We start from the raw sequence: 24,721 nt of genomic DNA on the forward strand, positions 1-24,721 counted from the left end.
GCATGACCCATAGGGTAACCTTTATTCTTTTACTCTCTATAGCTTTATCAGTCTAAACTTCTTAATAACAAGTAGAAATATTTCTCAAGGATATAAAAATCATGAAAGTTTACCTATTGTAAGTAGTAAAAATAGTTAAAGACAGGTAAAGCCAAAGGGTTCAGAAAATAAAGTTTCCTTGTCCGGGCCTCACAAAAATATCTTTCCAATGATAAGAAGCAAAAGGGTCATAGACAGCATAGTCTGACCTAGCTGTTAACCATGCAAAATTGAATAAAATATTCTTGGCCCTCAATGAGATTGCTCACAAATCAACACATTACAGAGTAGAAAGTGGCTTGTATCTTTGGAGGCAAATCTAATGTGCTCATTTGAGAAAGAATATGTGTGGTGAATTGCACCCACATCCACATGGAAGAATGTGGCATACAATATATCAGACCCCCAAATTCATCTTATAAATGATATTAAAAGAGAAAAATATGAGGGGAAAGCTAACAAATTCAAATCTTGAGAACCAGGCTAAAGTTGTTGCTGTTGTTAGATGCCCTCAGGTCAAAACCAACTCATAGCAAACCTACGAATAATGGATCTGAACTCTGCCCTACACTATGTCATCCTTACTATATTGTTGTCTCTTGACCTAGTAGTGTCTTCTTGATGTTGAGATGTCATCATTATTGAAGTCTGTAGTTTGTTTTGTTTTATGTTGTTGGGTTTGTGTTTGTGGTTTTTGGGGTTTTCTTTTTAATCTTCAGCAGCAAGCATTTGAAGTCCTCCCTGCTTTGAGCAAGCAAGGTTGTGTCATCTGCATAACACTCAGTGTTGACCAGTCTTCTTCTGATCCTCACATCACATTTGTCTTCATGAAGTCCAGCTTCATCAATTATTTCCTTAGCACACAAGTTGAATAGGTTTGAAGAAAGGATATAGCCCTGGTGTACACCTTTCTTGATTTTAAACCATGGTGTTCCCTTGCTCTGTTCAGCCAACAGTCTCTTGGTCTAGTACAGATTTTGTATAAGCACAATTAAATGCTCTGGGATTCCCATTATTCTTAATGTTAGCCATAATTTGCTATGATCGACACAGCCAAACACCTATGCACAGTCAGTAAAACACAGATAGACATCTTTATGGTATTCTCTGCTTTCAGAGAAGATCCATCTGATATCAGTAATGAGATCCCTGGTGCTATGGCCTCTTCTAAATCTATCATGACTTTCTAGCAGTTAAAAGGCTATCATTTCCTATGTAGTGGAATATTAGGAAGGGTTTAGAGTCAGAAAAATGATAAAACTTATATCTAGCATGAGTTATATGGGTGTAGTATATAGGTACTAGGGCATGTTGCAAGGAGAGATCAGTCCTTTGGAGAGGGACATCATGCTTGGAAGGGTAGAAGAACAGCCCAAGAGAGGAAGACCCTAGATGAGATGGATTGACCCAGAGACTGGAGTAATAGTGTATGTCAGAGACAATGAGTTTGGCTCAAGATAGAGCAGGGTTCAGAACTGACGTACATAGGGTTGCTATGAGTCGCAAGGAACTCAGTGGCACTTAACAACAACAACATTAAATAAAGGGAGCTCAGGTGGCCTAGAGGCAAGAAGCAGTTAGATTGGTGTCGAGATAAGTAAAAGAAGGTTTGGGTATGTGTGGGATATGTCTGTCCTATGATAACTGGTTTTGTGTTACTGAGGCTGTTGACAGGGACAGTTCCTCTTTGTCAAGTTGGTAAAGGTCAAATATGACTGTCCCCATATGGCTCTTGCTTTTTTTTAAAATTAAATTTTTATTTTCTATTGGTTTACACGAAGTTTGTATACGTTGTTTATCACGCCAGATCTTTCTGCATAACATTTCCCATTTCCTTTATACATCCTTCCCTTCACCCATTAAATTATGTGATCTATGTTTACCCCCTCCCCAGCCCATCCTCACCCCTTTGGGTTCCCACTTTGCCTCCCTTGGATCCTCACACACATTTTACTAGTTATCTGTCTAATTCTGCAATAATGGTCTTATACTGTATTTGTCCTTATGGGACCGAGTTACTTCACTTAGCATAATTCTCTCCAGTCCCTCCCAAGTTAGGTAGTGATTTGCAAAATCACTGCTCCTGTATGCTCTGTACTTTTCCATCGTGTGAATGTACTATAATTTCTCAATACATTCTATTGTGGTTGGACATTTGGGCTGTTTCCATGTTCTTGAAATGGTGAGTAATAGTGCTGTGAACATTGGTGTACAAATCTCAGTTTGTGCCTCAATTTTAATTTTCACAGAATATATTCTGAGCATCTTGATACCAGCAGTAAGGAAATTAGTAGACATATTCTAGTAGGAAAATATGTAGTCAGGAACTTCTCCAAATTATTAAGGAGAAATGAGTTTGAGGACTAAAATATACTTGATTCAGGTCATGGTCTTTTCAGTCAACTTGCTATGCATCTGAGAGCTGGACAATGAATAAACAAGACAGAAGAATTGATGACTTTGAACTATGGTTTTGAAGAAAAGCACTGAATGTCCCATATACTACCAAAAGAACAAAGGGATATGTCTTGGAGAAGTTCTCTTTGTAAGCAAAGTGAGAAAGCTTTGTCTTGCATACGTGAAGCATGCTGTCCAGAGAGGCTGTTCCTTGGAGAGGGACATCGTGTTTGGAAAGGTAGAGGGATGACAAAAGAGAGGAATACCCTAAACCAGATGGATTGAAACAGTGACTGCAGTAATGTCCTTGAGTGTGTTAGAGGTTGTGAGCATGGCAAAGGATAGGGCAGGGCTCAGATTGGTTTTTTTATAGGGTTGGTAGGAGTGTACTTAACCCAATGGTGCCTAACAATAACAACAACAACATACCACGCAACAGGTGATAAAATTACTGTCACTTTTTTTCATTTCTTGAAGAGAGGAAATTGAGAATCTATTGAAAAGAAAAATGGATTATTGTCCAAGGCAGTGAATAGAGATGGTGCATATGCATAGAAAGAAAAGGTCAGATGTTTCACCCTCTTGTAATTGCAAAGCCATAGAAAAGAAATGTCCAGGGCTCTTGAAACAGATGAGGGAGAGAACAGTTTAAAAAATGATATATGATAGGGTATTATGGTTATGCCAAGAGTCCAGAATGAAGGTTGCATAGTGGAGTGTACTCGGGGTGGGTGTGGGGGCTTGTATACCAATGAAGGAATTTTTCTCATACTTTTCAAAGAAAAGAGCAAACTGGGGGGGGAAGGGGAGACAGGGAGAAAAATGCAACAGTGAATGAATGGAAATCCAAAATATCTGTAAATGTTCATTAAAATTAATAAAATAAAATTTTTAAAAAGCTATGTTGTGGTTGTTGATGTATGTGCCATCAAGTCAGAATGGCCTTTTAGCTGACCCTCCTGTGGGTTTTGAGAGAGTGTGTATAGCATGGGAGGAGACTGCTCATCTTCCTCACATGGAGTGGCTGATGGATTCAAACTGTTTGCCTTCAAGTTGACAAAGACCTCTTTACCCAGATGACCACTCGAGCTTCCTTAGATGAACCACATGAGGCTATAATCTGTAGTGTGCTGTACTCTTAACCAAATGACTATCTCCAGTAGTTGGAATCCATCATAAGATCTATGGACCGTCTCTTCCTACTCTTAAGATTTATAGCTTCAAAAACCTAATGGAGGTTGTTTCTAAGTGTGAATTGATTTGATGGTAATGGGTTTAGTAAATTTTTAACTTTTAGATGCCATCCCCATGATCAATTCCAAGTCCACTTTGTTTTGCAGTAGGAACCAACCACTGGATATGGTTGGACCCTCCACTGAATGTCTGAAGTTGTGTATCATATGGAAGGAGATTACTCATCTTTCTCTTGAGGAGCTGCCATTGGATTAAGATCACCAGAGAGGTGTCGTCTTAGCTTCGACTACACCACCACTACTCATAGCGACCTCACGAACAACAGATCTAAATCCTGCCTGACCCTGTGCCATCCTCACAAGTTCTGACACACTCAAGCCCATAGCAATATGTAGAGTTTTCACTGGCTGATTTGTAGAGGTAGAGCACCAGACATTTCTTTTTTGTCTTAATCTAGAAATTCCTCTTAAATTTATAAAGCACCATACCGACGCACAAGTCTTCACTGACAGACGCATGATGGTTGTGCATGAGATGTACTGATTAGGACTCGAACTTAGATCACCCCCATGGAAGGCGAGAATTCTGCCACTGATCACTTGTGATGAAACTGTAAAGTAAATCAAGAGTCGGTCTTGTGTACCGTTGAGTCAGAACTGCCCCATAGCTGACCCTCCAGCATGTTTTCAGAGACAGTTAATCATATGGGAGGAGATTGCCCATCTTTCTCCCGAGGAGCAGCTGGTGGGATTTGAACCATTTGCTTTTGGGATTATAGCACAGCTTCTTGCCACTAGACCACCAGGACTTAAAATGTAAAATAAGGCAAGTGGTTTATACACAATTCTTGTTGTGTTGTAATATTTTGTTGTGTGCATAGTATTTTGTTATGTTATCTTATGCTTTATACTTGACAATTATTTCTATATTAAATAATGCAGTGTTTAATAAATGTGATTTTTATAAATTTAGGAGGGATTTCTGAAGATATGTAACATAAAGGAATTTCTTTACCTTATTTTTTGCTTTTAAATTTGTAACATTTGTGCATTCAAAAGAGAGCTCTTTGTACTAAGTATCCAGTTTTTTTAGAAATGCAATGTGATATTTTCTATAAACAGAGGGAGCTGCAAATTCAAGTGTCATTATCATGTGAAGAGTAGTAGTGTGATTAGTGCCAAAAAAGAAAGAAAGAAAGAAACTAAAGCCCCAGTGCTCAGTCACATGTGAGTCATTTATTAGAGAAAGACAATGAGGTGTGTTTAGCCTCCCAATCAACTTCTCCCTACATTTGCATCATTTCGCTGCTGAGAATTTAAGTGATTTTATGTTTATTCCTAACAGTTTTACCATGTTTTGATCTGTATTTAGACCTTCATTTAGATTCTGGGGAGTCCAAACCATGTTTCTCATATAACACAGACGCCAATCTTCTTGTCCTATCCCTTTGTTGCCAGCAACTTATCTGCAGTTTGCACCATACGACTGTTACACTGTTTATACACATTTATGCTACACCATTCATATAACCATATGGGTCCCATACATTAGTCTAGAATCCTTTACTGAGTAGAGATATGAAAATTGCTTCTTTTCCTTGACCTACATATATTGCATTTATTCACTCAGCAAACATTAATAATCACACAAGAGGAGATTGCCCATTATTCTCCTGTGGAGCACCTGGTTGATTTGAACCACAGGCCTTTGGGATTGCACACAGCTTCTTACCACTAGGCCCAGCCTGGAATGACAAGAAAGCTACTTGGAGAAGGCAGTGTTTGGGTAGAGTCTTAAAGTTTGTTGACCAGCCAAGAAGAAGGTGGACAAACTAATTATTATAGTATAGAAATAAACATAAGTACTACTTGCACATCATGCAGATGCAGTAATTGTATGACCTGTTAAAAAAAAAAAAAAACATCATATTCCTTCTGTGCTGGAGTGCAGAGGATTTGAGCAAAAATGATGAGGTGTGGAAAACCATCCTAATCTGTTTTTGGATACTCCCTTATGCCTGAGATTACCACTGGTAAAGAACTGATTAGATATCAACCAGCAGCTGCTTGTACTCTCGTGAAAAGTGTCTGCATCTTTTTTATTGCCTCAGTGTATGAAGTGGAGAACATTATTTAAATTTTACAAATAGTTGTAGTGAGATTAGAAAAAGATTAATTCATGCTCATCTATATAATTATGTCAAAATCCATGTCTGTTTAACATCAAAGCTTGGATTCCTGCACCTCTTTCATAGTTCCTCCTGCTAAAAGTAAGGGCAGTCTTTTTAAGTACTCATAACTAAATCTTTCATTGTTATTGTGAATTTTTCAAGTCCTTTTCACCTACACTGTTGACGAAGCATCCTCTTCTTACCTTTATTTTAGTAGTCACCACATTTTTTTTTAAATTTTAATGAAGATCTGTGAAGAGTTTTTCATTCGTGCACATTTTCCTCCCTCCCCCTCCATCAATTCCCTTTGTAATGCTTGTCCTATTTCAGGCGACTAATTGCCATACACATTATTTCTTATTGTCAATTCCCTTCACATGTTCCTCCCTTCCACCCTTTCCAGTGCAGTATTAATTCTCTGTTCTTTTCCTGCCTCCCTCCCACACCCACGCCATCAATCCTTATGCAGTATTTGACCCTGTGTTCCCAAGATATTTCACTCTGCATAATGCTTCCAGACTTACCCATTTGTGTAGTATTTTGAGTTCTTTGTGTTTTAGTGATATTCCATTGTGTGTCTGTACCATATTTTCTCTATCCATTCAACTGTTGATGGGCACTTGGACTGCTTCCATGTCTTTGCTGTTGTGAAGAACGGTGTGGTAAGCATAGATGTGCTTATGTCCGTTGGTGACACAGCTCTAATATCTTTGGGGTATGTTCTCAGCAGTAAGATAGCTGAATTAAAGGATATTTCTACTTTCAAATTTTTGAGGAAGTACCAGACTGCCTGCAATAGTGGTTGTATCATTTTACATGTCCACCAGCAGAGTATGACAGTTCTGATCTCTCTGCATCCTCGCCAGCATTTGTTTGCTGTCCTGTTGAATCTGCAGTCGTTGCTGGGGTGAGATGATAATTCATTGTTGTTTTGATTAGGTAGAGATCTTGAACAATAGCCATCTGACCTTCCTTTTTGATGAAGCTTCTATAGGTAGTCACCACATTTAAGGGGTGGGGGGGCAAACCAACAGCAACCCAAATCACTGTTGTTGACTTGATTCTGACTCATAGTAATGCTGTAGGACAGAGTAGAACAGCTCTGTATTGTCTCCAAGACTGTTTATGAGAGCAAACAATTTAGTCTTTCTCCTGTAAGCTGTGGAGTTTGAATTGCTAACCTTTCACTTAACAACCCCCTTGTGTCACTGTTATTATTGTGTATCATCAAGTCAGAATGGACCAATAGCTGACCCTCCAGCAGGTTTCCAGAGGCAGTGAATCACATGAGAGGAGATTGTTCATGGTTCTCCCAGGGAGCAGCTAGTGAATTTGAACTGCCTACCTTTGCATTCTTCTAGGTGGTATAGCACTGGTCTATGCATTGCTGTACAGAGGTAACTCGTGGTTGCTGTGATGCTGAAGCCTGTGACAGCGATGTGCCAATCGTAGTAATGGGCACCCATGGTGGACAGTGTTGGCTGGAGCTTCCCGACTAAATCAAGCCTGGAAGCAGGAGCGACATCCACTTCCAAAATGGCTTGCCTCCGGAAACTCTATGTACGAACAGTGCTCAGGCTGTTCGTTCATAGGGTCGCTATGAGTTGTCTACAACTTGACAGCATTAAACAACAACAACAACAACCACCTTTGCATTGACAGCACAATTCCTTACCACTAAGCCAACAGAGTTCCCTTTTTGTGCTACTTGCTCACCATGAAATATATCCTGTTCGTGTTGCTTCACTGGACTCCAAAGCTGAGTTTCTAATCTTTGGAGAAAGTGTATTGAATAAACAGAAGTGGATTACTGACTTTGCAAATGATATTGTTTTCTCAGTATTAAATAAAAATAATATTTTAAATCATGATAAAATTATTAAACTTTTCAAACTTTAGGTGTGAGATCTCCTGGGGAGCCCTTGTGAGATAGCATATCGCGCTGCCAATGGACAGGTCAGCCGTTTGAAGCCACCATCCACTCTGTAGGTGAAAGATAGGCAGTGTCCTCCTTTACAGACTCAAAAAGCCAGTGAAGGGTTGCTGTGGATTGGAACTCACTCAAGAACATCCAAGTGGGTAAGGTCCCGAGAGACAAAAAAAAGGAGATTTCTATGAGACCTTCCAAAAAGCCAAGAGTATATGAGTAGTTGGATAATGGTGATGGGTGTAAGTTCCTCATTTCCACTGTGTCGCCCTGAATAGGAGATGTGATATGATAGCAGAAGAAAATTGCAACTTTCCTGTTCTGATTAGCTTATTGTCAGAGCAACACCCTGTCGAGGGAGGAGCAGGGAGCTCTAGGGGAAATGTACTAAGAAGGATGATAAGCTGAATATTTACATCATTATCTTTTACTAATTTCCTAGCTCATTTTTCAGCAGAAGCCCTGTTTTAGTTTTTGTTTTCCTTTCAGAAGAATCACTCAACAAATAAAATTTAGCAGTGATAAAAAGACAAAAAGTCTCCCTGAGGAGAAACAGTATGCCGAATTGTCATAAATAGAAGATAGCACTATAAATTAAAGGAGCAATAGTTCATGGTGGCTAAGGAGCGAACTTAATTTACAACATAAAATAAGTTTGTATTCCTCAGGAATTCTGAAAATCAGTCAGTGGCACAGAAATTGATCTGCTGAAAGAGAGGCAAATTGACTCTTAATATCGGCAGGTCCATCAATTTCCTTTTTTTAAGTTCTGAAGGAAGAGCTCTTGGGAACAAGTTTATTAATCATTAAGGAATTACTTGATATTTAGTTTCCTAGCCATCTACCCAAAGAGAAGAATTTCTGACCTTATTAAAACCTGCAGTTTCATTGTGTCAAATATCACCTTCAAAATCGCAGTCTTTGTTTTGTCAAAGGCAGAGAAATTAAAAATTAAATTAAATAGAATTGTCTACTTAAAAGTCAAGCATTCTCACCAAGACTGTGGAAATGAAGTCTGGAAAGGAAGCCACTCTGAAAGTCACCTTTCCACCAAATAATAGACTGGCTTGGAAAAGAAATAGTAACACCTGTAAGGAATGTGCTCCTTAAAGCTATCAACTGTGTCTTAACCAAATGGGCAGCATTTGCCCCAAAGGGGAGATGTGAAGGCAAGGAGGGGCAGGGACACTGTCTGCGGCTATGGCGATGGGGAGGGCGCAGTGTGAATGGAGGGAGGGCTAACACATTGCAGGGACAGCAACCAATGTCACAAAACCATTTGTTAGAAGTTGTGGAATGGGAAACTCATTTGCTGTGTAAACTTTTCACCTAAAGCACAATCAAATGTTCAAAAACAGAAAGCAAGCTAACACTTAAAAAAACAAAAACAAACCCAAAAAACTAACAAAAAACCCAAAAGGAAAAAGACAAGCATTGTATCACATTTTAGGATGCTATTTTGCATCAATGTATCTCCATATGAAATAAGAGGGGAGTCTAAACACATTTGCATATTCCTCATTTGTGACAGTGTTGGCATTCTCAAAAAGAATAACTGTAGCTGGTGGCAGTTTTCATCTGAAGAGATGGGTGCCTGTTAGCGATGTACCATCTTCTGTCAACATAAGAAGAGCATATGGGGCCCATTAGCTCACCAAATCTGCCACTGTTCTGCAAATTTTTATTAAGTGAATGTAGTTCCTAATAGTCATTTACGTTCTAGAATGTGCATCAGATGCTATCAATAGACAAGGGGATTGTTTTTCCCCTAGTGAGAAGACAGTTGAAGTGTTTAAGAAGGCTTGACAAAAGAATAAAATGCTTAAAGTGATCACTATATTAATATAAATGTATCCTACTGGGAAGCCAATTCATGGAAGTATTATGTGCACTTTAATGCCTGCCACTAACAAGTTCACCAAATGCCATCTTTTACATAGATTTCCCCCATATTTACTTTTTTTAAAGATTTTCAAATATGAATTTATTACACTTAAAGGGCAAGATTTATACCCACTCCTGAGCACTATGAATAAAGTAAATGGAATACAATTTGTCATTATATTTGTCTATTAACCAATCTTTTGGACATACCTGCACTGCTTCACAAAGCAAAAGACAGCTCTTCTTTCATCAATAACTAAACACCTGTTCATTGACTCACTCAACAATTTATGTTATGCTTCTCCTGGGCTACTCACAAGTCAGACACTGGAGAGCAAAACCGATCTGGCCCTGCCCTCTGGAACCTTAGAGTTTAGGGCAACTTTAAGTGTTAATGCGCTAGTCACACTGTTTTAAGAGTGCTAAAGATTTTTTTTCTCTATTTGTGGTTTTTCTCAATTCTAAGAGTGAACCTGGTTGAAATGAAGACGACCTCGTGTATTTATGTAGTCATGTTTTCTTAAAAGCACCATCAGTGTTGAACAATTGTGGTTGGCATCAAAGAGTTTTCATGAGTAGAACATAGACTTTCCAACTGCTGTTTCCTTAAGCCTATCAGAGAACACACCAGAAGAGGACAAACATCAAAGCTGAAGTGCGTTCTCCTTCTGAAGTCTTACTATAGTTAAATAAAATAGTGTCCCCAAATGCCAAGAAGCATGAAGAAATAGAAAAATTCTGTTGTCTCAATAGGAGTGACTGGGTGACACAAACCTTTAAACACCTGGCTACTAACTAAAAGATTAATGGTTTGAATATGGCCAGCAGCATTTCAGAAGAACGAGATGACAGTTGACTTCCAAGTACCAAGGCCATTGAAAACTACAGAACCCGAGGAGTGTGATTCTACTCCAAAACACAAGCATCTCAATGTTGTTGTTGTTGTTGTTGTTAAGTGCTGTCAAGTAGCCTATGACCCATATTTGGTATGGGTCTCCATGAGTTGGGATCAGTTCACTGGCAACTCGTTTTTGTCTTTATATTCTAATCAAAACCAATCCAGAGACTTCTCAAGAGGGACAAGTCCATCGTTCCCTTAAAGTATTTTAACAGTAGAAGTAAAAATAACCATGAATTTTCTTTTCCGAAGGATTGAGAGCATTTCATACATATCTCTTCAGTTAGGATAATCAAGCACAAGTTTTGCCAGGACTTAAGTAAAGCTGAAAGATAAGAAGGAGAATGAAATAGAGTTCAGAAACTTAAAAACAAAAGCAAACTTAAAGCTCAGCAGAACCAGAACACATCACTGGCTCTTGTTCCACTTACCTGATGCTTTTGGTTAGTTTACATTTTAGAACAGAAAAGATTGCCTACACTGGACCCACCTCATTTTCCTCTCCTATAAATGAGCTCTTTGTTTAAAATAACACACTTGTAGTATTGATATTGTTACCATTCCAATGGCCATGCTGTCTAAATAGCACACAGCAAAACAACCAGAATACCAAATTTAACCCCAAATGATAACTTTACAGCAGCTCAAAGTAAAATGAGTTATAAAAGATGCTGGATATTAATTATAATACTTGTCATTTTTTTTAAAAAGGTGGTAGTGTGTGTAATTTTACTTCATTTTCTCATTTGCTCCTGTTATTTAAATAGCTTCTCTGTACTAAGCATGTATATAAAAGATGATTGTTCCCAATTTAACCTTTGAAATAAAATGCATTCTATTAATTCATTACAACTCCCTCTCTTTTCTATTATGTTTATTCATTTAACTCCTCTCCCAAAGATAGGCATCTGTGCCAGTGAATATGTTGGAGAGAGACCTTTAATTTTTATGCCTATCACCCATTTGAATTTCCAACACTGTTTTTTAAAAGTAGTTTATGTTAGCATTCTACAGAATTTCAAATTGTTGGTTAAAATAATCAGCGTCCCTACTAGGAATAATAGTATTCAGCCAAAAAGTTAAGGGCAAACCATGTTAAAATCTGTATGGCAAAGGAAATTTTCAATATGTAAATTGGCTTGGTTTGGTGGCATAGTACATATCTGTTAAAATTTAAGAAAATTAACACAGAACAGCAACAACAAAGACCTCTACTTTTGTACAGATTTTGTTGTGTTGGGTTTTTTTTCCCTTATTGTTCCATACTTTAAATATAGTTGCTATTATGCGTCATCAAGTTGAATCCAATTCCTAGCTGATCCTCTAGTAGATATTCAAAAGCTGTAATCATAAGGGAGGAGATTGCTCTTCCTTCTCCCTTGGAGGCCCTAGTAGATTCAACCCACAAGAGAAGCATGGCCTTTGGGGACTGGAGTCTCTCTGCACCCTGGAAGTCAGCTGGCTAATCTGGCGGGATAGCTGGCATCTCCATGGCGGCTCCTCTTGGCGGCAGTCAGGCAAGGGAAGTTTCTGGGGTCTTTTTTGTTGTGTGTTACTGTTCTTATTGCCCTTCAAAGGTGGATTGGCGGCCCTGACTGTTAGAGTAAGGGTAAGGAAGGGTGGAGCTAGTTTAAAGTCCTGTAGGTCCCTCAGGCCTGCAGCCCTCAGGCCAGCCTTTAATTCTTTTTGGTGAAACATTCTTCCAGGTCGTGAGACCCTGGTGTGTCCACTTGCTGTATAGAGGTAACTCGTGGTTGCTGTGAAGCCAAACACTGTGACACTGATGTGTCAAATGCGAGAATGGTTACCCATGGTGGACAGTGTTTGGTGGAGCTCCCCGATTAAAACAAGCTTGGAAGCAGGAGTGGCATCTACTTCCATAATAGCTTGCCTCCACAAACCCTATGAACCTGAAGAAAGGATGAAAGTTATACAGATGTCCAGGACTTTTGTTCATAGGGTCTCTCTGAGTTGCCTCTAACTTGACAACACTTAACCACAGCAACAGCAACATGCACTGTGCCATCAGAGTTCCCTTCAAGATGAACTAGGAGCCAAGTGGTCATACTAGCTGTGGGTGTTGGGTGATGAATCTCATTTGATACCATATGATCAAGTGCCTAGTATTCTTCCTAAAGTATAATATGCTCTCATTTATTTTCTCCCTCTACTCCTCAAAAATCCCAGAGAAATTAAATCATAAAAAACACCAGCATCATCTAGGGTACCAGCTTTATCATTCTGCTAATTGCCAATTATCAAATATTTGGTTTTGTTCTGTTTTGTTTTTTGTTGTTACCTTGTGCTTTACTAAGTGTTTTTCTATATTTTTATAAAAATACTTTCTTGAAGTGAGGCTTTGGTGGCCTAGAGGCAAGAAGTTGCACTACAATCTTTAAGGCACAGGGTTCAATGGTAAACAACATCCTTTTTGTTTTCTCCCCCTAATTTCAATTATCATTAAGGAGAAACAGCACCAAAAAGCTTCATAAATTGCCTTGTTGATATTTAATTCAACTTACATCTGTGCCTTAACAAACACCCTGCTATTTTGCCTCTTCTTAATTTATCATTAATAATAGCTAATGCTATTAAGTACTATATTCACATAGGCAATCCAATGTTTTCTTGTGATTACCTCATATGCTGATGATCACGATTATATCTCAGATAGAATGTCTTCCCTGACAAATGTGGGGTGGTTATAAGTCCCAGGTTTAAGATCTGTCTCCTCCATTTAAATGGTATGCCAGGTTTCTGTATCTGTAAAGATAATAATCTTTACCTTGGTATATAACATTCCTGGTATATAACATTTCAGGTCATTGAAATGATCACATTAATTAAGACATATAAAAAAAGACATAGGACAGAAGTTGTGTATTGCATTTGTTCCATAAATATTTGCTTCTATCATCATTATCATTTTCTATTTTTTTTCTAAATATATATTTTACTGTAACTTTTTTTGAGTCCTGGGAAAGACAGAATTTGACTCACAATTGGATCCTTGTAAATTATAATTTAATTCCCAGCTGGAAGTACAAAGAAAAGCCTAACAAGGTTTTTAACTATCTCAAAACCAAAACAAATTCTCAAATTCATTGCTTTCCTTCCAGTAGAGTTTCAGAGACTCTCATGGGAGGAGATGGTGACTTTTTCCCACAGAGCTGTTGTTGGATTTGAACCAGCAGGGAGATGCCACCTTTGGGTTTAGCAGCAAAACCTCTACCCACTAGGCCATCAGAACTCCTTTACCTCTTATAGTAGGAAAATCATAGCTAAACAGTGCTTTTATTTAGCAAAAAATAGTTTGTGAAAGGAGGGATAGTTGGGAATGGAAAGATCTATTTTTAGTAACTGGGCCAATTAGATCTGATTGAATGTTTCAAGGGGGACAAACTACCCTGAAAGCAATATAGTCTTAGGGAAGACAATGGAGGTCTCACCTTGCTTCCACTCCCCCTTGAGAGCCAGAGAATTATTGGCAAACACAGAAAATGACACATGGTGAGTAATCAACAGCTGTTCCTGAATATCGAAGTGAGAATTCATGCAGTGATGTGTAAAGATGAAGAATTTTGCATCTGTATTCACAAGAGATGTTGGTCAAAAGTTTGCTCTCTCATTTTTCTTTTTTTATAACACGTTTGCCCGATGTGGGTATCTGGAGTATGATGGCCTCCTAGAATATCTAGAGTATGATATCATTGGTGTCTGAAGAATGATGGCCTCAACGAATGGATTGGGAAGCATTCTCTCCTCTGGGATGTTTGGGAAGAGCTTTTATAGAAATGTTCATTTTAAATGTTTGGTCAAAGTCATCAGTGAAACTATCTCAGCCCCAAATTTTACTGTGGGAAAGGTTTTAACTCTAAAATCACTAAATAAAGCAAGCAAACAAAAACCATAGCAACAGGGATATTTATAGTATATATTTCTTCCTGAAGAAGCTTTGATATGTTTTTTAGATGTTACCCTTTTCTTCAGATCTCTGGTGGCCTAGTGGGGAAGGAGTTGTGCTGCCAACCCAAAGAGAGATGGTTCAAATCCAAATCCACCAGTTGCTCCTCGGGAGAAAGATGACAATCTCTTTCCGTGCAGTCTGGATTGTTGTTAGTTAGGTGCTGTCAAGTCAAGTACAACTCATAGTGATCCTGTGAACAAGAGACCTGAACCCTGTTCTATGCTGTGTCATCTTCAAACTTCCTGACACATGAGAGCCCATTGGGGTAGTCACCATGTCAGTCCACCTGGTCAACGGTCTTCCTCTCCTTCACCAACCCTCCACCCTTCCCACCATCATGTCCTTCTCAAAGGAATAGCATCTCCTAGCAACATGTCCAAAGAATGTGAGACGAAGCCTCATCATTCTTGCCTCCAAAGAGCACTTAGGCTGCACCCTCTTTAAGACTTAGCTGTTTGTGCTTTTGGCCGTCCACGGGAGGCCATAGTTATTGACTATGCAGTGTGTAGTGTTTGAAAACGCACTGGAAGGTCAGCTATAAGTTGTTTCCAAGTTCACAACAATGAGAAAGAGAGAAAAGACCTTCCTTACTTTGTACTCTCACCCATGTCCCGGATTAGGAAGTCTTTCCCACCGTTGCGGTTAAAGGACATCTGTGAGCAGGAGGCACTGTCCCTTTCCACTTTGGGATGGCTTTACCTGAGTCGTTTCCCCACACATAAGTGATGCATGAGGGGATCCTCTGCAGATACCAAAATTCATTCCAAATGGCTCTCTCTTCTCCAGAACTCTGTTCTGCAAAACTTCTCCACCTGTGCTTCCCTGAACTCCTAGGTCCGTGTCTTGAAGATAGGGACAGACTTGCTCTTACCACAATCTAGAAACTCCCCAGGGAGTGAGCTAGGGATATTGGAGTTTCCTTTTTCTCTAGAATTAGCTTAGTAGCATATGAGTTGTGCTTATCCACTAAAGGTCAATAGTTCAAATCTACCAGTTTTTCCATGTGAGAGAGATGGATAGTCTTTCCTATAAAGACTGATAGTCTTAGAGGCCCAATGGAAGGCAGCTTTCATTCTACAGCAGTGCTTATCTCTCTAGAGCCACTGTCCTTTGAGGTCTAGTATCTTCAGTGTCATTGTGTTACAGATTTCGCCAGTGTTATAAATATTTCAGCAGGGATTGCAAATCTGTTTCTTGTGTCTCCATTTTACCAAGCACAGGGACCAAATGCTCAAGCAATAGATTAATAAAAATAGTTCTGGTAGCTTATTGGTAAGTAGTTGCACTGTCAAACCCAAAATATATGGTTCGGATCCACCAACTACTTCGTGGAAGAAACATGGGAAGTCAATTCGCTTGTGAAGTACTATGTCTGAAAACTCAATGAGGGGTCAGCTGTGAGATAATCATATATAACAACAATGTATGTGTGTGTGTGTATACATATATGTGTGTGTGTGTGTGTGTGTGTAGATTGTTTTTATTTTGAAGAGTCCTGTTGGCATAGTCTTTAGGGAGTTGCATTGCTAATCCAAAACCATGTCTCTGGGAGTTGAATCCACCAGCAGTAACTTGGGAAAGAGATGGTTAATTTCCACCTGTGTGATTTAGAACCTCCCAGAAGCCTGCTGGAGGGCCACTGTGAGTCTGTTCAACATGAAGGCAATACATTTGAATTTTGAGTTTGATTTATCTTTAGGTAAACAGTTTTGAGCTGTAGGAATGTGGAAACACTCAGTTAAAAGAACTAACTGAAACATTAAAAATGAAATTTTATTTACAAGAAAGTTTAATAACTGTATAGTGCTTCCTAGCTGCCTTTAAAATATCCAGTAATAAAAGTGAGGATCTTCAGTCTGTGCCAGTAAAAGATTTATTATACATCTCTATTAATTTATTGTTTAGGAATGAAGGCTGACCCTTGTCTCTTATTTCTTCTCCTCAGTGCCAGATGAAAGCAATGTTCACACATTGGCTGAACACAAGGCAGGTAAGAAATTCCTTGTAACTTACTTTATATCTCCCTTCCTGGAAATCTCTGGCTGTGTATGAGTAGCAGTTGGAATGCATTTCCATCCACTAGTCATTGAAAGACTTGCTAATTAATACATGAGATGTCTCTGACTTCCACAAAGATGAATTACTGCTTGGCTGTGTGTACAGTGGCATAATGTATGCTGACTCAAAATATTGAAGAGCAAAGTATCAATGTGTCCAAAAAAGGAACTGTAAAACCAAATTGTTAAACCTGTATGCCAACTGAGCACTTAGGACAAGAAAAATGATAAAGAAAACCCAAGAAAGTTTGAAATCTTTTCCAAGAGTGATTTACACATTAAAGCAAATAGAGCAAAAGTTTACTGAGTAAGAAAGATGTGTTTATTTCTTTCTTCTCAAGAAAGAAGAGAGTTGTTGGCCTGTTATCAGAGGAGATTATGCAGAACTGGCTGGCTAACATTTCTTTAGATTCATAAATAAATTATCAGAGGTTGTTTAGAGCATCCACTAAAGTTGTCTAGGCCTTTCCTCAGGATGTCTTTAAGTGTCTGCAATCCAGAGATCCAAACGTTTCCTTCATTGCAAAATAAAATGTCTTTTATCCCTCTGCTCTTCACTCATTATGATTTTTCACATTTGTTGAAAAGACTTAATGCTGTTAGTCTATGAAAACTGTAGTCGTCTCTTTCCTCTAGGAAGGCATTGTTTTGGGAGAGAACTTTCCATTTTACTCTTAAGAATGACCATTCCTAACAACAGAAGGGTTGTGAGTTGTTGGTGCACTTCTGTTTCTAAAACAAAGAAGTCTTTTCCCATCACCCAGCATCTCCTGTGTTTATGTGCCAATTATGTTTTCATCAGTAAGTGGCCTTGATGCCTCATTACCTCCATCATGTTCCAGGGCAAGATTATGATATTTTTCCTTTTCTTCTTTCTCTAGACTCTCTAGTGATAACAGCGGGAAAGGGCTGGTTCACAACTCTTAGATTCCTCCCCACTCCCTCATTGTTCCTCCTAATAAAGAGCCCAAAAGGGTAAATCACTGGGAAATAAGAAATTTCTGTGGAAGTGATAAATGGCCACACACTGCTTGTTCTCATCATCCTCTTGCATTAAATGCTCTACCACTGAAAATTTTTCAGGCTTGAGGAAGGTCTTGTGACCAAGGAGCCAAAGGATAGTCTGTTTTGCTTTCATCTGAAATGTTTAGTACTGCTTTTGGGTTTTATGCATATTAATACTCTTATATTACTGTCTTTGGACTAGGGTAAAAAAGTTTGAACATTTTACTTCAAGGTGGAAAAAAATTGCTAATCAGTTTGAGTTTTTATAATTGAACAAAAAAACCAAGATTTCTAATCTTTTCCCAGAAAACATCTCTTATATTTGGCTATGTCAGCTTATTCGTTAGCAAATCACTTGATAGCCAGTAAATAAAAATTATTTTTGTTCTTTTAAATTAAGAAATTATTAGTTTAGTATTTTGTTGTTGTTAGGTAACGTTGAGTCAGAACCAACTCTTTTTTTTTTTATAAATTATTTGTGTGTGTGTGTGTGTGTACTGTCAAATCAGATCTGACTGGTACAGAAGGAGATTGTCCCTCCTTCGCTGGCCTAGCATCTGGTGGATTCGCCTCTGGGATTGTAGTTGCAGCTCCTTACCACTAGGCCACCAGAGCTCCCCTTAGAACCAACTCTTAACTGACCCTTCAGCAGGTTTTTAGAGGCTCTAAATTGTGTGGGAAGAGATTGTCTATCTTTCTCCTGTAGAGTAGCTGGTGGATTCGAACCACGTGCCTTTGGGATGGCAGCAGAACTCCTTACCATAAAACAGCCAGAATTCCTTTTATATTAGAATACAGCTATAATGTTTTAGGGAAGTTAATTGTAAGTTCCAATGAATGCTATGCTTGAACTGGTAGAGAAATAGTGCCACGGTTTTTGTATCACCTGACCCATTCATTTTAAACACATTATGATTTAGAAAAGTGTTTTGTTACTAAGGAGCTATGATTTCAATATTTTCTCCTTTCTATTTTAAATATTTTTAATTTTTTAAAAATTCTGTGTGTGTGTACCATCAAATTGGATCTGACTGGTACAGGAGGAGATTGTCCTTCCTTCTCCAGCAGAGCATCTGATGGATTCGAACCATGTACCTCTGGGATTGCAAGACCTCCTTTCTCTTTTTTTTAAAAAAATAAATGTTTTCTTTGAGCTTTTTGCTGGTGCCTGTGGGACAAATGCAGGTGCTGGAAGACAACTAGACACTTGATAACTTTGGGGTAAACATGGCATGTGATAAACCATAATCACCTAAGACTATACTGAACTAACAAAGCAGTGTTACAGAAAAGTATGCTACAGTGGTTATGAATGATACCCGTTAGTGATATACTTGCCCCTATTTTTTACATTTGTTTCTTTTGTAAAATTAGTCTTGAGTCATACTTTTTCAGTTTGCATCCCTGAGATCAGATGTAACTCCCTTATTAGTACTGGTTTTCTGTAGAGAGCTATCATGCTAGGCTTTGTGTGTGTTGGTCAGTGTTATATAGTGCCAAAGGATCAAAGGTTCTTTATATTATGGTCGCCTGTTGCAGATAGAAAATAATTTGAATGTTTTTCCTAATCTGTAATTATAATCCCAGTCTATCATATGTGTTCTCTGGCAGCTAAGTGAGGTGTCAGTTCCATGATCTTCCTTATTGCACCAGAATGAAAAGTGATCCCTCAGCTGTTGTGATATCCGTTCATTCCTCATACCTTTCCTCAGAATAGTTAGGTAAAAATTTGACATCAAATTTGCTCAGAAGAAAGAATTTCTACCACTGTCTCTTTTGAAACTATCAAATTGTGAGCAGCTTTTCCCTCTCTCCCAGACCATCAGGAAGTTAGACAAATTAAATTGTATGTGCTGACCTAAATATATCATCTTTTTTGTTCAAGATGATATTCAACATTTTAATGCATTTATTAGAGTTAAACTTTCTTCTGAGTCAGCTATTTAGTGTGCAGAGAGCCATTCTTGCCAAGTGCCATCTGTTGGGCTGGCTTGGGTACCTCCCAAGTTTGTGACAGTTTTCTTGGCACCCTCTGCTTAGCTTAATCTTTAAATGGTTGATTCCTTAGAGCTTGGGTCAAATCAAAAGCATAGGTAAGATAAATTTAAGTTTTTTCCCCAAAATGAGTCCTCCATCCTTCTGGATTCAATCAGACATATTTTTTTTTAATATTCCTCTAATGACCTATTTTATACATCTTCTTACCAAAGAAGATGGTAGAATAGCTCTCTTAATCTTTTAGAATCCTCCTCCTGTAAATGGAGTTTGTCTCTATGGGATAATGAAACCTATGCAGAGAACTTAAAGATGAAATGCATATTGTTGGCTATTTTAGAGGAGAAGAAAAAAAATGCAAGTTCTGGAGACTCTTTAAAAAATGAAGACATGTTTTTGACCTCTTTCCATTGGCTGCTCCACTAATTGAATTCTGCAAACATTCAGACTCTGGCAATGCAGGAAAGAAAAACAGCAAAATGCACACTTTAAACAATAAAGCTATTGTTTAAATGACTAAATATTCTGAAAGAACTAGAATCCAGAGGCAATGACATCAAATTTGGCATTGCCTCTTTTTTGTTACTTGTGCTTTAATTTTTACTATACTCAGAGTCATAAAGTATGTGTAAGAAGGAAATGTTTCTTACTGTTTTCTATGTCTTGAACAGATATTTAAACCAATAATTTAATTCAGATAGAATGGACTGATACATTTTCCTTTTTTTCTACCCGTGTCTTCATTTTTTTTTTGTTTTGATTTACTGCTTGGAACTGTTTTAATATGTATTGACTGTCTGCAGAGATCTTTGCTGACCCAGCTCTTTAAGATGATGCAGTACTAAAGAAAGCCGATGAGTTCTTCTTTATGAGCTCTGACATATTAATTAGCAAAATGGACTAAAAAGCTTTTCTGTTTCTATTTTAATTTCTTATATTCTCAAACACCTGTCTATATAGCTGTAAAACAGGCAAGTCTGTAAAAGTAATGGTTGGCAGTAAGTCTAGACTTTTTCTGCGACAAGTTTATCAATTAATGAGCAAGTATTCATTAACCATCTAGGGAGATTGCTGTGCAAGATACCTTTACAGTCACCAAATGTGGTTGGTATCTGTGCATCTTATTGATGAAGGAACTGGTGCTCAGAGCATTAAATATTTAGTGTTGCCACTGTTGTTGTCATTATTGTTTGTTGTCAGACTGGAGCTGACCCATAATTGACCCTCCAGTGGGTTTTCAGAGGCGGTTAATCACATGTTAGGAGATTGTCCATTTTTCTCCCATGAAGCAGCTAGTGGATTCAGACTATGTTCCTTTGGGCTTGCAATGCAGCTTCTTACCACTAGGCCACCAAAGTCCCTGTGTGCTAGACTGTGTGCTAGACTGGTAACTGGTGGAGTGGATGTATGAACATGCTTTTTCTGCAGCTGAGGCTGTGCTGTAGGCAAATTCTTGTTCCACCAGGACATGCCTATCACCTCATAGTTCCAAAAACAGAGAAGAATATTGGATACAATATAGTGTTTACCTTTAGTTCTACATGGAAATAATGACATACATCAGTGACTCCTTGTTTCCTTTTCTAATCTCTACTAGCCGACCAAGAGACAGAATAAGTACAATTCCTTTAGTATGTATCTATAATGAGTAGTATGAGAAGGTGAGCTAATTAATTAGTACAATGATTCTTGATTTTGTTTCATTCCATACACTGTTCACATGTGTGTATGTGTGTGTGAATATATAAATATGTTTGTGTGTAGATGAATATGCAGGGAGTTCTGGTGGCTTACTAGTTAAGGAAGTGTGCTGCCAACCCACAGGCACACTGTTTGTATCCACCAGCTGCTGCACAGGAGAAAGATGGTCCATTTTTCCTGTGCAACTTACTGTTGCACAGTAAGTATACTCACAGTATACTTACAATAAGTATACTGGAAGGTTAGCTCTGAGTCTGTTCTAATTCAATGGTATTTAACAACAAACAACACAGAATATGAGTATGCATATGAAATTGTTTGTGCTTATTAATATATTATTTAATATACATATATGTGTACATATACATATAATATACACACACAATTGACTGTGGGTTACTTTAGAGATACAAAAAAGTATACATGTGACATACATGTTTTTGTGGATGTTAATGTGCCATCAAGTTGCTTGCAACTCATAGTGACCCTATGTACAACAGCTCTGAACCCTGCTCTATACTGAGCCAACTTACTGTCTCTGACACACCTCCCCCCATTACCCCGTCACTGAGCCAATCCATCTCATCCAGCGTCTTCCTCTCTTCTGCTCACCCTCCACCCTCCCAAGCATGATGTCCCTCTCCAAGGACTGGTTCCTTTGGGCAACATGCCCAAAGTATGGCAGACAAAGCTTCAGATTCCGCGCCTCCAGAGAGCATCCTGGTCTCACCCTCTTTAGGAAAAACTTGTTTGTTCTCCTAGCAGTCCATGGTATATCTAGTACACTTCTCCAGCACCACAGATCAAAGGCATCAATTCTTCTTCTGTCATACCTAGTCATTGTCTAGTTTCTGATGCAAGCAAGTAAGTGTAAAGACCACGACCTGGATCATATATATGATGTATAAAAATAAATGTAATTATTTTAAAGGCGCAAATCTTAATACACAGTTTGCTGATATGGCAGATATTATATTCTGCTTTAAATGCGTTTCATGTAAACTGCAGATTTGTAGTATTCAAATTTAGCCCAAGAATTTTTGTGTTTTTGTAGACCAGTAGATATCTTTAAAACATAAAGAGATTGGATAGGAAGTTAGTGTAATACAAGAAATTCTAACCAATCACTGACTGGGAATCTATTCCCATTGATAGTGACCCTCTCCTGGGTTTCTGAGGCTGTTAATCATTACTGGAGCAAACGGTCTAAATTTCTCCAGTGGAGATATCTGCTGGTAGATAAGAACTGCTAGGGTCTCTGGTTTCAACCCAGTACATAACCATCATGCTATCAGAACTCCTTAATGTAAAAGCAATTAAAGTACTTTTCCATAAACTTTGTTGAGTATTAGTATTTTATTTTTATGCAGTATTTAAATTAAATATTTAATTTACATTTTGGTATGCCAACCATGATTTATAGTTAAGTCTTAGGAAAGTCTTCTAGTTAGAATGCTATTTGTCAAGACTTTTATTCTTACTATTGATGAATAACAGAAATATTTAATTTAGTGACTAGTGTACTTTCCCTATCAATTGGATAATGCTACATAATAATCTACTTGGACAAAAGTCTCTTTTGGGTACTTCTTATGTTTTTATAATTGGCTAGTTGCATAAATGTAGCTCCAGGCATAAGAAGCAAGGGCACCACATACTCCAGCTGTGCCTTACATTTCCAGGGAATTCAGGAAGTTATAAAAATTGTGCAGTATGTCTAGGATTTTTCCTACACAAACTTGATTATTAAATAGCCTTGGTATTTCTTGTATTATAGAACATTTTAATTAATCTAAAATAATTACAAAGAAATACATGAGACTTTCTAGAAATAAAGTATGATTCATATTGTAACAGAATATCATTTTGTTAATCTTTGAATTTTGTGAGTTAAAAAAGAGAATTTCTTTTATGAACTTAATTTCAAAATTAGCTACTTCAATTCTATATTACTAAGTTCCATGGATGACAAATGTTTTGGTAAGTGCCAGAGATAAAAAGATAATAAAGACACAGTTTCTAAGTTTATAAATTATTAAGACATATGCTTACCTGATACAAGTGTTTAGTAAGATTATGCTGGAGAATAAAGTTGATTCTGATTGAATAAAGATGGCTGTCAACTTTTAGAAAAGAAATATTTCCCTAGCAGCATCAGGAAGCTAAATAGAAGTTTAAGAAATAGAAAAGGTCAATGAGCTAACATATTTCAAGCATATGGAAAGTTAGGAAAACATGAGACACCGTGGTGTGTTCAAGAAACTGTAAGCAATTCAATGTGGCAGGACTACAAAGGAGGAGAGGCAAGGTCCTCACTGGAGCAAGTAGGTGGTGATCAGATCATAGGGAATTCCTAGCACATGAAAGAGTGTGAATTTTGATGACAGGGATTCAAAACAGATTAAAGGAAGAGAATGCCCAGTTTTATATCCTAGCAGTATTACTCTAGTAGCTGTGAGGACTTGAGTAGAAAAATTATAAAAACAAAACCCAAAAACCAAAATAACAATCAACCAGTTGTTACAAGAACCATGTCAGTGCTCCAGATTGGACATGGCATGAGAAGCCAAGCTTAAGTCATTAGCAGTTAGAATGGAAAGAAAAGTATTACATATTAGAAAGTAAAGGCCCGGGAGCATTTTGTTATTGCTTATTGTTTTTGTGTTTAGTTGTATCTAGTGGAGTGAAAAGGGTTTAATATGATTGTCAGTGTATCAGCCAGTTATTGTTAGACTTATGCGGTATACTAAAGCCAACTATATATATATACACACACACACACACACACACACACACACACACATTTATATACGCACATATATATACACATATATACATTTATTTATTTATTTCTTGGTTATGTATCTTTAGGTAAAAATTGGATTTTGTTAATCCAACAGTGTTTTGCTGTGTTTATCTCCAACCTACCAGTTAAATTAAAATTATCTCCATGTGTTACTTGCTCTCCTTGTACTAGTGGCTTTCTGAGACATGTAATATGATTACAAAGAGCAAAAGTATGAGGCCAACCACACAAATGAAATCTTGACCTTTACTCATGACATGTCTACTAATGTGTCATTGGCCAAAGCCAGCAATATAGTTAATCTGTTATCAAGGTTAAGAAAGCACTCTGATTAGTAAAAATTGATACTTTTGAGTGGTGGTACTAGAGAAGAGCATTGATCAACAAACTATGGACTGCCAAGAGAACAAACAGTTCTGTCCTGGAGAGGGTGAAACCAAGCTCCTCCTTGGTGACAAGGATTTTGAAATTTCATCTCACATACTTTGGGCATGTAGCCAGAAGTGACTAGACCTTAGATAGATTATTATGCTTGGATGGGTGAAGGGATGATGCAGGAGAGGATGACCTTGGATGAGATGGATTGACACAGTAACTGCATACTGGAAGTAGGTATTTTGGAGACAGTGAGATTGGCTCAAGATAGGACAAGGTTCAGAACTATTATACATATGGTTACTA

The 24,721-nt window shown here is 37.9% G+C and overlaps 1 protein-coding gene across 3 annotated transcripts in view; it reads left to right on the top strand.

Annotated features, from left to right (window-relative positions):
• The window catches only part of PARD3B (par-3 family cell polarity regulator beta), a 1,417,836-nt gene that overhangs the window by 874,230 nt on the left and 518,885 nt on the right, over positions 1 to 24,721 (top strand). For all 3 annotated transcript variants that reach the window (XM_006889111.1, XM_006889110.1, XM_006889109.1), the window contains one exon: positions 16,422 to 16,466. In XM_006889111.1, coding sequence (XP_006889173.1) covers positions 16,422 to 16,466 — 45 coding nt within the window. The remainder of the gene's footprint in view (positions 1 to 16,421; positions 16,467 to 24,721) is intronic.

Source organism: Elephantulus edwardii, unplaced genomic scaffold (genome assembly GCF_000299155.1).
Source record: "Elephantulus edwardii isolate Elephantulus edwardi_28Jun2011 unplaced genomic scaffold, EleEdw1.0 scaffold00075, whole genome shotgun sequence".
Classification (NCBI taxonomy): Eukaryota; Metazoa; Chordata; class Mammalia; order Macroscelidea; family Macroscelididae; genus Elephantulus; species Elephantulus edwardii.